The sequence below is a fragment of the Apteryx rowi genome, unplaced genomic scaffold, assembly GCF_003343035.1.
Source record: "Apteryx rowi isolate R43461 unplaced genomic scaffold, aptRow1 scaffold_246, whole genome shotgun sequence".
NCBI lineage: Eukaryota > Metazoa > Chordata > Aves > Apterygiformes > Apterygidae > Apteryx > Apteryx rowi.
In genome coordinates, this window is record NW_020448819.1 from 599,577 (window position 1) to 615,081 (window position 15,505).

Genomic DNA, 15,505 nt, shown 5'->3' on the forward strand with positions numbered 1-15,505 from the left:
GCACTCATGAATCAACTCGGTTTGGAAGACGAGGGCTGGAAGAAACGGCCTGCAGGTCTAGTAGATAACCACAAGAAAACTAGTTAGCTACTGTTTCAGTAATTACTGTATGTTTTTATAACAAACATACAATAAAAGACTTAGCAGGAGCAGATATCTGGTACAGAGCTCTCAGCAAAGGTAGAACAAATACCAGAGTCTGATGCTGGACATGTAAACATGCTCAAGAAGTTTTCCCAGTCAAAGACTTTATGCGGATGGAGAGGCCACAATACAAGATACGGCTGGATAAAATAAAGCTATCTTTTAACATTGGCTGCCCTACACAACATATATCTAACCACTGTACCAGCTCTGAATGACAACTTACACTGAGATGAAATTTTACTCAAAGTACTTGATTGGTTATTCCTAGATTGTAAAAACTGAATCCTCTAAGAACTACTTCGATGAAGAACATCAAGCCATGGAGAAATACAGGCAACTGCTGCATCGCACAGGGCTCAGATGAGGGCAAATACAGAATAAGATGAAATAAGGTAAATACATAAAACTCCAGAAACTGTGAAACAAAACAGTTAAATCCATCAGCCAAGACTGGCATAATTTGCGTATGCTGGAATAAAATTACATATTTTTTTGGATATTATTCCTGTTTGCCAGAAATAGCTCTGTTAGAGAACACAAATGATAAATATGCAATCTCACAGAAAAAATTAATATTTGCTTCATATGAAATACCAAGCATGGTAATGACAGTTTGACTGATATGGGTTTAAATATTTTACAGGACAATAAAATTTAAACAGATCTGTTTTAATCTGAGGTAGTGAAGAGGTAATGGTTGGGGGAAAACAGTATCAAAATTGATAAAGAATATCAAAAAGGCAGTTGAATTCAGACTCCCCACTAAGAAGCACCCTTGAAACTAGGACAGTCACTTGTTGAAATTTTATTTAATAGAGAGTTTAGAATTGTTATAAACAGTTATGATGAACTCTTACAAACACTCTGTAAAAGCAAACAGAAAATGATAAAGGTCAGCATGAACAAGCCTTTGCAGCCTCGAGATGGCATATGTATATATAAGAGCAAAATATGGGTGCAAAAGGCAGTAGTCTCCCATGAAGCTGATCCTCCATCCTTTTACTGGACAGGAATAGACTTACAGGAAGAACAGAAGGCATTTTTTAAATCTTTCACTAAACAAGAAGGAAAAATACTGTCTGAATCTCTAAGCTATGAAACAGAACGGGCAAAGGAAGATCTAATGGCTCAGACAGAATCAAAAGACAGAACTGAGCATCCAAGGATACTACCCACCATCTAAGAATAATTAACATGCCTGCTTTAAAAACTTACTTCTAAATTTCCTTATTTTCTGGTTCTCTGAGATTAGAAAAAGGTTGAGGAGCACATTGTGATATTTCAGTCAGACGCAGATAATGGAAAACTTCATTCAGATTATTTTATGTGTTAATGAATTTAGGAATGAAATAGAATTGTTACTCTGCATATGTTCGTAGGTAGCTCCCTAGTGCATCCCTGCTGGACAACCTGTAAGTAAGTAGCCCTTTTGTCCCAGTCAGGACTTGTCCTCCAGATAGAGCTAATTAAGAACTCAAAATATTGCTTGGTTGCAAGAGGTATTTTCGTCTGTTCTATGTGACAGGCTGCAGCTTTACAGACTCTTTTCATGTCATATCTAGCATCAGCTCTCTATGAAGATCTTCTATGAATTATTAAGAGAACTGTTAGTTGATTAGTCTGCATGTATCATTCTTTCCCCAGACAGGAAGATTATGGATTTCTCAAAAAGCATATTAGCTTCCAAAATGGATTTCTTAGAAGCCATAAAGATTTGTGCTTTTTATGCAGGTTTCATCAGTCTGGGATTCGAATGGAGATCATTAAAAGGCAGTAGTCCTGTCACAGAGGAGGCAATAGAGGAAAGGAGCTGTGAACAAGGGCTGTCTGCTTCAGGGAGGTTTTCGCTGAGTGCTGTGCCTAACATCTGCAACAACATCCCTACTCCTAACTTTCTTAGTGAAGAGAGCTGGAAAAGGAAGATAATTCAGTTGGATAACAGAGCTGAGGGAGCATTTCCCCCAAATTAAATGTGGTCCCAGAGCATAGCAGGAAAAAAAATACAGAATTAATGAGCCAAACTAGTAGTTACCTGTTTAAAATGCAATGGGGAATTTTTCTCATGGAAGCTTTGAAGGTGGGAGATCTGCTCGAATAAGTCTGCTTTAAAGGAGCAGAAAAACTAAGCAGAACTTAAGCTGACTGAAATCAGCTCCCAGCTCCTTAAAGATTTTATTTTGTCCAGGCAGACTGAACTAATGGATCCAAGAACTTTATCATGAAGAACAATATTCTAAATCTCTTAAATAAATGTATACTGAAATAGCTTGGTTATGGTATTAATTTGAGATGATTATTCATAATGGCCACAGCTAAAACCAGCCACATGCAAACACCACTGAAATGAAGGTAATTAAAATGACTGAGTTGTTCAGAAAACATCATGTATGACAGCTTGCAGGCAACTTAAGTATATTAACTAAAACATAGACAGAATAAACAGTACTCAATAAATGTACTCTTATGTGATTTATCGATCAGTATATGAACAGCCCGGGATACATCCTCAAAGGTATGCCTCTGTAGGAATCACTGACATTTCTCAAATGACTTTATAGCTGCCACTGGATCCCCAAAAGACCTGATAATGCATATACTACATTTTTGCTGACTGGCATGCACAAAGCTCCCTTTGCACAGATGGTATCTGAGAACTAGTGAGCTTTTCAGGACCTTCGTTCAAATGCAAGTCCAGAAGTGAGATTCCTCAGACATTGTCTGGGCACACTTGAGCTCAGTGCAGCTCACGCAAAGAAAGAGAAAACATCTGTATAGGTATGTATTTCTTGGTGGCTATGGAAATCACCTGGAAGCGTATTCAAAACCCTGCTCTTACCACTTTGGCAAGTGAGTACCAACGATTCTGCACACTCTCTCTGTCCCTAAAACCAGGTGTGATCTCTAACTCCAAGAGGCAGTTTCCGCAGTGGGCGCTGGGCAAAAGGAGGCCCCTTCCTGGCCACAAGTGGGCACTGACTTATTGACACTTCAGCTACACGGATACAGAACGGGCACTTCCTTTTCCTGCAGGTCAGTAGTGGATGGCTTAGAGACCTATCTCCTCAGCTGCATTACACTTGAGGAGCACCTGACCTGAGGATGAAATGCCACCAGGTAGCAAGCTGCTAGGCATCAGGCTGCAACTACAGCAGTGCAATGGCTTCACCGCTCTGGCCATGCCTAGCTCCCGAAACTAGCTCCCAAACTAGCTCCCGAAACAGCGACCGTATACCCAAGCCAAAAGAGTGCTCAGTAGCCTTGCCAAGAAGTTCAAAACACACAACCAGTATTCCTCAGAATTACCCGTGACACTTTTTCAACCAAGTTTGTGTGTCAGATACCTCTTTAGCTACAAATCACAATCTACATACAGACATTTGAAATACGATTTCCTTAGTTTACTTTTTTCATGCTGTACATACATAGCTCTGTTTAGGTAACTCTCATTTTAAACTCCCTTTAAACCTATAATTAGACTTCCACTGCACTGGTGATGAGTTTGAAAAGTATGAGAAAAGGTATCCTGGGCTCTACTATAATCCACATGATAGCAAGACACAAGAAGGTCATAAACTGAAATACAATCCACTCAAACAAGTTGATAACAAAATTCATCTTTTCATTCGGATGGATAAAAATGAACGTTTTGGGGGATTACTGCATACAAATATTAAGTAATAAACAAACAAATGAAATAGATACTTAGTTAAGATACAAATACTATTTTCTTGAGATCTAACACAGAGAAGTACTGACAACTTTGTGCCAAATTTCAACCATAATGTGAAAAATATGAAGCCTCATTTGGAATTTTTCAGACTGACAAGAGCCTCCTTGAAATTCTAGTCTAAGCACAACGGGTCTGCGCCAGCTGTCCAAGCAATGCAAAAAGTAGCTGCACAATGGTCTCAAGCCCAGCAGTATATAAAGACCTGTACAGTTTTAGATTTTTTGAAATTATCTTTTTATATCACCTCTTACAATTTTAACTGCACTAAAATCTGTTCTTTTTAATAAACTTTTTATTAGGTGTTTGGGCTTATATTACTTTGCTCAAAGTTTTCAGATAAGTTCAAGTTAAATATTTCCAATGCGTTTTGGAAAGGCAAAATTATAACTCAGCACTAATCCTCCAATACGCTGTGAATAATTTTAAGTCAGTGACTGACTCTCATTCAATGTTTCAACTTATTTAAATTGGAAATTTTCACAAATGTAGCAATGATAAACCTTTACTGAGGACAGACAAACCTTCCGTTTTCAGGATTTGACACTCCCAGAAGGCTCCATATATTTCTGTTTTGCTTTTCAAAATCCTCTTTTCATCGGTAATTTTTTTAAAAAGGCAATTAAATAGACAGAAAAGCTCCTATAAGTCAATTATTAGAATTAATATAAATATTTTTTAAACTTATAGCATTTTATTAATGAAAAGTAAAACAAATCCTCTCTAAATCCTTTAAATGTGGGAAATTTATATCAATCAAACAATTACATGACCCCTATGTTTTTGATGACCCGAACATTGAAATATCAATTTAAAGCCAGTTCTATGTACTGTTATAATATGACACAGGCAAAAAACGCCCAATTTGACACTGGCAAGATATGGCTCATTACTGATGCTCGGCTGCTTTTACTAATAGAGTATGAAGGACTTTGTGATGGGACATAAAAGAAACATTCAAGATGGAACTTAATCGGCAAGCTATGACTCATAACCTTAAAGTCTTTACAGCTGTGAATTACATGACTATTTACCACTTACTCTACGGGAACCCTGCCTTATGCAGTATACAGGATGAAATGGTATTTAAAGCATATTGAATTAATAACCATATCCCTAAATCTGTCATGGATTTACTCTTTTTTTTTTTTTTAGTCCTTTAATACTCAAGATTATCGTAATTCATACATATCTAGCATTTTTTACTATTCTTTATAAAACTGCCAGAGAATGTATGCCATGAATGTTTTAGAATAGGAATTAATTTATTGCTTATTTTTTATAGGAATATAAATGCAGAGGTGGTATTGAGGGAGGAAACTATTCAGAATCTCCACCTATGCAGCCCAGTGTTCTCGCTGTCATTGGTAGAGGTTTACACTCATTTCCCCAGCTCTTATGTTTATAAGGCTTTTACAGCAATTCCCAAGCTACATACTTCAGAGGCTATTGCTACATGGAAGAAATGATGCCTTCTATTTTTATATTACATTTTTTAGCCATTTCATAATACTTGAGAGATGCAGCTTTCAGAGTAAAATTAGTAAATGCAGTTGTCTACCTGAAGTTTAGCATTTACCATTGCTAATAAGCACAATAAAATGTTTTGGTTTACTACAAAATAAGATTATTGTATGTACCCTCTCTAACACCTAACATAAAAATTAACCATGAATATCTTTCTATACTATAAGTACTACCCTGAAGCGAGAAAGAAAACATTTTTAATACTGACAAAATATTTAAGTGTATGAGAAAGCTTTGAATGCAAAACAAAAAATTTATTTTTCAGTTATCCAAAGGATAAGCATGACCATCTGTGGCCCATTTAACCAAACTATTCTGTTTTTAATGATTTTGCCTGATAAAACCAGGAAATTTAAGTCAAATTTGAAGAACATGAAAAATCTATGTAAAACAATAATTTTCATCAGGTATGATGCAGTGATTATGGCAAGAGAGAAAAACATACATTATCTTGTTTAAAAGTAGAATTCTCAGTATATCAGTGTACGCTGATTTCCCTCTCTTAAAAAAAAAAAAAAAATCGACTTACCCAATATCACAAAGTCTTTCTGCAAAGTCAAACTATTGTTGAGGGAAATTATTTTTATAAAACTGTACAAAGCAGATTCATATTTATGAGGCTTTTTAAAGCACTAGCAGTATTTAGCAATTGGATTAATCAGCTGGCTAACATGAGTTCATACTCCTTTGTACAGCTAACTGCACAAACCCATCAGTGCATACTGATGAATATAAAGGATTACAGTATATAACACAGAATTGTTTTAGTTAAACAGGTTTCATTAAAGTTTCTTTATTAAATTTTTTTTAATTTAGGTATTATATACTACATAATTTTCAGGTGCATTTTTAAGCCAAGTATTTTAAAATTGCATATCTTATGAACAGATGGTTCACTTTACATGCTTGGGTGAAATTATATAACCTTACAGAGAACATTTACCATTTTTAATCTGATTAAACACTATTCCAAACAAGGACTGGAAACAGTTTGATATTTGTACAAACACGATCTTTTAAAAAGTATTATGCAAACCCATTTAGGCATTGCAAAAAAATTCTGAACTAAGAGACAGAGTGCAATATTTATTTACATTCCATTATTTCAGTAAAATGATATGTCTCTGTTTTGCTAGTAAGTTTAAATTTGTTTTGAATGACATTGAAAAAAACTTACAAATTTAAACCATTAAAAATAAAACTATCATTATCGTTTAGTTTGCCAAATAGACAGACTTTTGATTAATCATACTGAATATAAGAACAACCCAGTGAATGATGAAACCACCACAACCACAGTGCTATATTGGAATAGATCAGAAATTCTGCCTTATCAGCTTATTTTGGGATAATTTAATTTTTCCAAAAAAAAAAGTCACCTTATGTATTGAACATCTTGTTTTGAATTTGCAGCTCCAAAGTGGGATTAAGTTCAGGCTGCTTGTTTGAATGGTCTGAAACAAGTTTCAGTCTAAGATGTCACACTTGCTGTATATACATATCTCAGCATGGAATATTAAATGCTTTATTTTGTTTTAACTTTTTTCTTGTTTTCCTTTTACTTGAAGCTGTGGCCAAAAACTTCAAGCTATAAAAGAATATCTTCATATTTATATAAGGCAATGCTTGAAATTATTTTAAATGTTTGTAAACATATATATTTTCAACACACAAATTCAAATTGTATTTCTGTGGTTGCTTTGCTGGAAAGAGGTAGAAGAGAATGGATGGGAGTAAAAACCACAGATAAGCAGGAGTCTGCGAGGCAAGGATACAGAAAAAGAAACAGGTGCCCAGGAAGACTGTGGAATAATTGTGGGAATTTCATAAAGGCAGGATACTGAGTAAGGACCACATGGCATATGGAGTGTCCTCAGTGTGCATAAGCCCATGAAGGGGACGGCTGAAAAAGGAAGAAAACACAATAGCATACAGGAATCAGAAAGAAGAACTAAATGAAGAAGAGAAAGACATAGTTTGCAACAAGTAAAGATGGAAAAAACACATTTTGTTATAATTCTCCAGGTCCTAAAACTCACATAGGTACAGTTTTCCTAGTCCCTTCCCTGCTACCAAGGTTCTGCTACCTCTGTGGGATCTCCTTAATAGTTTTGACCTACAGATTTTATATATCCATGAAATTTAAACTCTGGTGTCTGAAAATTGATAAAATTGATTAAAAAATAACTAAACTTTATTTAACATTGAAGGGGTATTTCTTTGGGCTCATACTATACCCTCTTTAAGATTCATTTGTCCTTGAAAGCTCCCTTAAAGATTTGGAGATGAGACATTGATGTATCTAGACCCACCCTTCAGGCATTTCTTCAGACATTTTATACCCTTCAAGCTTTCCAAATGGCACCCGCCTTTTACCTTCCTCCTTTCCTTCTTGTAGTTTGGCACCCTCTCCTGAGTCTTTTTTAGTTCTTTTTAAAGAAATATATGTTCAGGCTTACTTGTGAAATATCATGCTTTTTGTAATATACTGGATAGGCAGCTGAGAACTTGGGTCTCTATCACAGAAGGAGAGTGTATTACTATTGCTACTATGTGTACCGTCGCAGAGAATCCAAAAGCATCAACATAAAAACAGTATTGTAAAACTAGATGTTACTATATTTCACTCATCTCCTACCACTTTAACTGCTAATTTGCAATCAGCTTTTAATTATTTTTATTAATAGGAAAGAGTATCTGTCTTTAACTTGATCCACTGCCCTGGTCTTACAAGGCCCTATGATAAATTTGGTATTAATAGAAGCAAATGAAATATCAGCTGTGTCTGGTTTATGAGTACACGTTGTGCCCAAGTCTCCGCTATCATATAACTGCAGTTTTAATCAATCTTTTTAAGACTATAGGTTTTATTTATAGCTGGTCATACTGAATGGTCATACCCAAACTTTTCATGAAAAATAAAAACCAAATAGAAAAACACCCTATAAATTATCTGTGTACACAGGGCTCAGGCTACAATACAGCTTTAAATTCTGTTAGTATAGTAAAAAAGTAAAAAAAGCTAAAAAGCTAAAACATTTAAGAATATTTGAAATCTATAGGTAATTTGCTTCTTTCACTTGTGTACAAATGAACTAATTACTGAATCAAAGTTACATGCTATTAACTGTTACAGACCCACAATTTTTTCTCAAATACATCTGTTTTAACAACACACTTATCAGTGATACCATGCACCCTTAAAACATACTCCAAAGATTCTCCTCTTTCAGAAGAAGATTTGAATAGATGTTAATTCCTACACTGCAACACTTCCAAGTTTGGATTTCTGCACTTCAAAATACAGGAAAGGTTCACTGTTTAAAGGAGGCTTCCCTTAGTATCTTGAGACAATAAAGATAGAATTTGGGACAAACTTAGAATATTCTATCAGAATATTATTTAGTCAGCTGCTGTTGAAAATTTGAAACAAATGCATTCACAGTACCTGAAACAATGTTTTCTACAAAATGTTTATACTGTTATTAACAGATAAGGGAACAGATAATCCATAGGAACAAGATGTACAGAATAACAGAATTTTGAGACAAATAGGTTAAAGGGATAGAAATATCATTCCCTTCCTCTGAGATCATTTTAAATCTCAGGCTGTTGCAAGAAGAAAGTGAAAGAAAAAACAAATGATCCAAATTACCCATCATAATGTTAAAAAAAAAAAAAAACACTCCACTTCCAGTTTTTCCTTTAAATATCCCCTGAAACAGTACAATTAATTTTTGCTAAGTTTTATATACATAACAGAGACAAGAAGTCAAAACACATAAACATGATGACAGCTGAGATTAACAGTCTGCCACCCTAGAAAACTAGGGTGATCACTAGATCAATGAAAGTTTAAGAACATCTTTGCAGTCTAAAAGCATGGCAGTTAAACTTTTTCCTACAATTAAATTAACTTCTCCTTGAACACTGTATATTTGTTAAGTCTGATATGAATTTCAAGATTAAGGAAAGACTAAAAAAAGGTCAGCTTAATTGTAGCATTATTAAAGAACATTTCCAATAAATAGAGTTTCAATTTCAGCCATATTCAGATGTCTACAATGGTGCACACATTGCCTAAAGAGCTGTAGATGGAGGTGAAGACAACATCATTTTCTCCTTTTTTTCTAAATTTGACATAATTCCTTGTGTCGTTTACAGTGTTTCATGCCACAACATTGTATTACTCCAGTGAAGTGGTTGATTGGATCTGTTCTTCGTACATGAACTAACTGCCAATCGCAGAACAGCAGGATGCATTTCTTCGTAAGCAACCCACATATTGGTTCTTTGTTAATTCTGAAATATGTGCATTTCCAATCCATTAGGAACATGGTATGATTTCTCTCAGTTCTGTTTTCCTCCTCTTTAAACACCTGATAATTAATGCATAGTAATTTATAATCACAGTGATCTTTAACAAAGTAGTATGTTACCAAAATACCTTTCCTCTGTATCTCTTATCCTTCTCTGGTTACCAACTATTTTTAACTTTTCTTTTTTCAAGTCTAGTACATTGATTTCCCATGTTAAAAAGTCATCTAATTCTTTCATTTACCTTTAGTTTTATGAACTATTTCTTAAGCACAATTGACCAGCCTTTCTATAACAGCATTATAGAAATTATTTAAACTTCAGTAGCGATCTCCACCATGACTGTCTTCTTTTCAAGGAAGTGAAGTCTGAAAAAGTGTTGATATGTATGCAAACACTAGAAATATTTTGTGACTTGACTGTATATACTATGAACTTTTATCTATCTGCAAGCTCTGTGAGAGATAGCAAATCCCACAGACAATCCACAGCTTTAACAGGTGATAGGATTTTTATTTCCTCCTGTGAATATTTCATTTCCCTGTGAATTTCTGCACAGACTCAGGAGCTGGAATGACGCAAAACTTTTAGAATAGAGATAAAATATCATCAGAGAATATATTCCACTCCGAAAGTGGTCCCATTTTGTGTTTTTACAAATCATTCTTGACTGACATTTCTCCTAACATATTTTTGAAACAAGCTGTTGGGTGTCAAGCTATTGTCTTGGCTGCCATCTTCATTAACGCTGTAGGGAAGAAACTGATGCTTGGAAACCCATGACAAGAAAAGACAGAGAGAAACATATTTGGTCTCAATCATCTCCAGTAACTATATGTCATATAATCATGCTTTCTTAAACGAAGGCAGTTTCTATTCTCCAGCCTCAGCAGTTAAGAGCACGATCCGCCAGTTGCCTGTTTGTGCTACTATTCAAGGAGTGCTTGACAGTAGCTTCAATGTACGCCACCATCTTCAGTGTCTCTACACTGCTTCAATTCTTTTCTATTATTCTTGATAATGAAAAAAATATATATATGAAAAGGATCTACAGTGCTAGAATTTCGAACTTTTATGAATATTAAATACAGGTAATTTATTTCTCTCCAATCTCTATGTTGTTAGTCACTCTTTCCCTATATACTGGAAAAAAGCCATTCAGTGCTTAGCTTCATTTAATCATCTTTGACAAAAAAAGGTCTCTCCAACTGCAGTAGAGTCTCTTGCTGTAGCCATGACCTTAAGGGAAAAGCACTCATTCAGGCTACACAGAACAGGCTAAGGCGAGCCGTCACAAGCACACGGTTCCCAGAGGAAAATGCACTGTTACTCTTTCATAGTAATAGAGGACTCGATCCACCAAACTCTGAACAGATGCAGACCTTGTGACAACTGTGTTCATAATGTTGCGGGTTGAAACCAAACTATGTGGCTCTTCAGGCAACATGTAATTAAGCCGTGGAAACCCTGCCACAAAGGCTGCAAGAAAGGAACTCTCCTAACAAGACACTGTATTTTTTAAAATTGGTCGCTCTGCCTTCACAGCAGCAACAGAGTACCTGTTTTCCAGAGATCAGGTAAAGTGCACAGATTAGTTTTATACCACCTATTTGTATTTCCTTTTTGTATTGTTGTTAGACAGCACTAAGACACTGGTCAACATCTGGCTTGCCAAAAGCCTGTTCAACCTTCATCAAGGAAAAGGCTCATACATCCCATTTTAACTCAGAACTTTTCTTCTTATATATTTAGGTACTTGTGGTGCAGATTTCTCACTATATGTTTCTTGATTTGGTTTCTGAATTTTTTTAAAACCCTTTTTGCACTTTTAATCTCCTCTGGTCAAGCTCACCGTGTTGTGATCTTAGGACAAGAGTATCTGACAAAAATGTATTTACACTGCCATACTAGCAGATCCAACAATTTTAAGAATTCTTGCAAGATCCACAAGATCTAAGTTAAAGAAAGTTACAGGCCTAATGAAACACTGCAGTGGGCAAGACCTCCAGCTACTGCCATCCTATCTTTTTGTGGAAAAAGAATTTTTTGGAAAGTGTTCTTGATGGATGGGTCATTATTAAGTTGACGGTTGAATCACTTCCAGTAATTTAAGTCAAAACCCCTTACTTCAGTAATACAACAAAAGAAAATGCACATTATAAACTTCATCCAGCAATAGACAGTACATCCACTAATACGCTTTTCCACAGATAAGAACAGAGCAGGGAAAATAACAGCAGTTATTTATTCTGCATTCAGCTGTGTTAGCTGCCTTCAAGTACCTTACTTTACTTACTGAACAGGGCAAACAATTTCTGATTCTGCTCTACAGTTCTTCACAGAACATTTCCCTGCCAAACATCCTAAGACTGACCAACCATCATAAGCTCTTTCTCCCTTATAACTCTTTCCCCATACCTTCCAGTCTCCACTGAGGTCTAAATACTGTCATCGTATTAAGCAACATTAAACCTTTCTAATTACTATCGGTTAAACAAATAAAAGTGAGTAGAAAATATTCACACTGTGTTATGTGCACCTCACCAGTGGCATCATTTAAATAATTTACATCTAGAAAACAACAGTTTCGTAACAGCAAATATATTTAACGTATAAGGGAATCAAGCGATGCTTCCCAGTACCTGCTGCTTGGCCTTGCACTCTGTCATCAATGGTAGTTTGCAGCGTCAGTCATGAACAGGGTTTCTGGGTGTTCTTGGAATTTAAATAGTAAATAATACTAATAAAATTTACCTCAGTGAGACCAAAATCTTCCCTACTTTTCACTAACAATTCAAAAGATATTTTAAACTTCATTATTTTAAACTATTAGTTTATTTAATTCATACTCCTGCAATCCTCATTCAATCTAAGCTTCCATAAAAAGTCAGTATTTGGCCCACTAAAAAATACTTATGTTCCTTTGTTTCACAAAACAGCAGTTACTGACTGTCACATTAAACAAGTGTTATAAACAGGTGTTCCCAGTTACATGTATCAGAAAAATAATTAAAAAGCAGATTGTTATATGAAAAATATACACTATAATTGCTCATTGAAAAGAACAATAGCATGAAATAATTTTCTCCCATTATGTATCAGAAGCTGTCATTTTGAAATTTGTTCTGGCTCCCACAGTATAAATACACTTCAGTATTTCTATAAGCAGTGCCAAAAAATCAGCAAGCGCTCACTCACTGACTTTTGCCAACAAAAGCATGACTCTTTGCACAAGAATTTTCTTGCCATTTATAAACAAAGACATTTAGAAAGTCCACGCTGGTGATTGGCTATATACTCCACCAGAAGATAAAGCAGACTGCAAGATACTGATTTATTACAAGCAGTGAATATGGTACAATAATTCCATTAAAACACGTAACATTTACGCTAAACAAAAACAATTTGAATTATATGTAGAATAATATATACTGCACTAAATATTATGCAATATGTGCACCAGATATTCAGGAATTCATTTAAATTATATGAAAAAATGATCCTGTAGCATTACCAAACGAGTACTGTTAAGACTACAAAAACTGCAAATCACACATTAAAAAAGAGCCCTTTACCAAGAAACAACTTTAAAGTTAAGCTTCACTTTGATACGCTCAGTCATTTCTGACAAGTCTTTTTCACTACTACTTGCTCTTCAATCCTGTGGCTATTCAGAGCGTCGGCACACATGAAGGCCCACCTAATTTGTACAGCTAATTGCACAACATCCCAGCAAACCGCTCTGGCGCTGTGCCTCACCAGAGCGTACGAGCGCTTGACAGCTTCACCTTTCCCCTGCCCCCACCGCGGTGACCGTCGTGGCAGAAACGGCACAGGAAGGAGGAACGCTCCTGCCTCTAGCTGGATCAGAAGCCAGGTTCTTCTCCGGCTAAGTACCAGATGCAATGGGAAATGAGACCAGTATTTTCTAAAAAAACAGTACTTAGAGCTAATTTAAATGATTTTAAGGCTCTGTCTAAAAATTAAGTTGCAATTTTTATATATGCTCCCATAATAGAATTAAGTGAGAGAAGCCAGTATACTCAGGGTATTTTAGTTCCTGTACCTCAGGAACAGGCAAGGAACAGAAACCCTCTGAAACACACGAAGCGCCCAGTGCCCAATCCTTCTCTGCCTAGCAAGCAGGAAGCTCACTTGCGGTTAATCCATATTCTGATCTGTCCACTTAATTTCGTGCTGCTTTTTTGATACCCACTCAATTATAATCTGCTGTTAAAGAAAAGGAATGCACTGGAAAATAAACCAAAGAACAGAAGTCAAGACTATCTTCATTTTATTCCACTTTTACAAATTTGAGAACCATATTGTATACGGTTCACACACAAAAAAAAGGGAGAAGAAATTGTTCCATTTTTCTGCAGCTGAAACCTGAGGTCTTTATTCAGTGGGGGTTTTTTGTTGTTTTTTTTTTTAACCATTTGTTCAATCCTTCCTTGATCAATTTTCTGTTAAACTCATCAGGAGATCACGTGAGTAAAAAAAATTCAAGGAAAATCTTATAAAAACCTCAGGATTTGGCTCGTGGAAATACAACCTGCCAAATGACACTTCTTGTGTAACAACATTCAGGACAAACAGTCCAGATTAGTTATATTATACAGAAACTTCTAGTTTGTAATACTTCTGTGCTGACTCCTAACATCATGCTTATTCTATAAAATTCAAAGCAAATAAACAAACCTTCATCTCCTGAACAAAATAAAAAAATGACTGAAAGTCATACTGTCCCCATACTGTCAATATAAATACAAAGAAATACAAGTCTGTAATTTTCTTCTTCCTGTTTACTTTGCAATGTGCAAGAAAAACTTAGATTGCAAATTTCGAAACTCACTGAGCAAATCGGTCACATAACTCCCAGTAAATTCAGTGGAAGTTATTTAGCTAAGTCCCTCAGTCATCATTGCATTTAGAGTTAAATTCTGCTCTTAGAGATAAAGAAAATAACTAACCTGCAAATTGCATCAAATAGGTAATAATCCTCATAAAAAGTAAATAAATGTTTTGTCTTACCTCATTAAATCTTGTCACAAGATCTTCTACGGCATTATGTTCATCATTTTGAGAAGAAAGAATAGTAGCAGATATGGAAGCTTTAATACTCGGAAGCTTGCTTTGACATTCAGCATTACCCAAGTCCCTGGTTAAAAAGCAGAGGTAGTCGATGGGTAGGACTTTCCGGTAGAGCTCCTGCTCCTGCTCGGTCAGTATGCTGGCAACCTCCTCTGGGAACTGAATGAGGTGCTGTAGTTCGATCAGCTCTTTACTGATACCAGCCACATTGGAGGGAAGGACACTGGAACCAGCCATAGATGTACACGCTTGACGTTCTAAAACAAAACAAACAAAAAATTTATTAGGCTTCTCCTTTAACCCATGGACTGGGCTGTGCAAAATTAAGATGACAACTTCTTTTTTATTCTTTTATACTGTTTATTCACTTATCCAGTAGTACAGTATTTCATAATTATTCTATATTTCAACAATCTAATACATTCTTTTAGCTGGGAACTTTCTGTATATGTCTATTAAACAACATGTGGTATTAGTTATATAGCTGGTAACTGGGGCTTCTGAGACTGTTAATCTACCTGGCAAAATGTGCTGGCTTCCTGACTTTTCCGAACACCTGTCTTCTTATAACCTTGCATAAAACGATCTTATGGATAGGGTGTTAACTCTATTTAGTCTCCATGTAGAGTCCATGATACAAAGGGTTTTGGGGCCTTGACTAAGGCCATCAGGACTCTACTGCCACAAAAATAA

At 35.6% G+C, this 15,505-nt stretch overlaps 1 protein-coding gene across 2 annotated transcripts in view; it reads right to left on the reverse strand.

Moving 5' to 3' along the window:
* The window catches only part of PLCE1 (phospholipase C epsilon 1), a 146,309-nt gene that overhangs the window by 50,058 nt on the left and 80,746 nt on the right, over positions 1-15,505 (reverse strand). For both annotated transcript variants that reach the window (XM_026066683.1, XM_026066682.1), the window contains exon 3: positions 14,753-15,069. In XM_026066683.1, the coding sequence (XP_025922468.1) occupies positions 14,753-15,069 (317 nt within the window). The remainder of the gene's footprint in view (positions 1-14,752; positions 15,070-15,505) is intronic.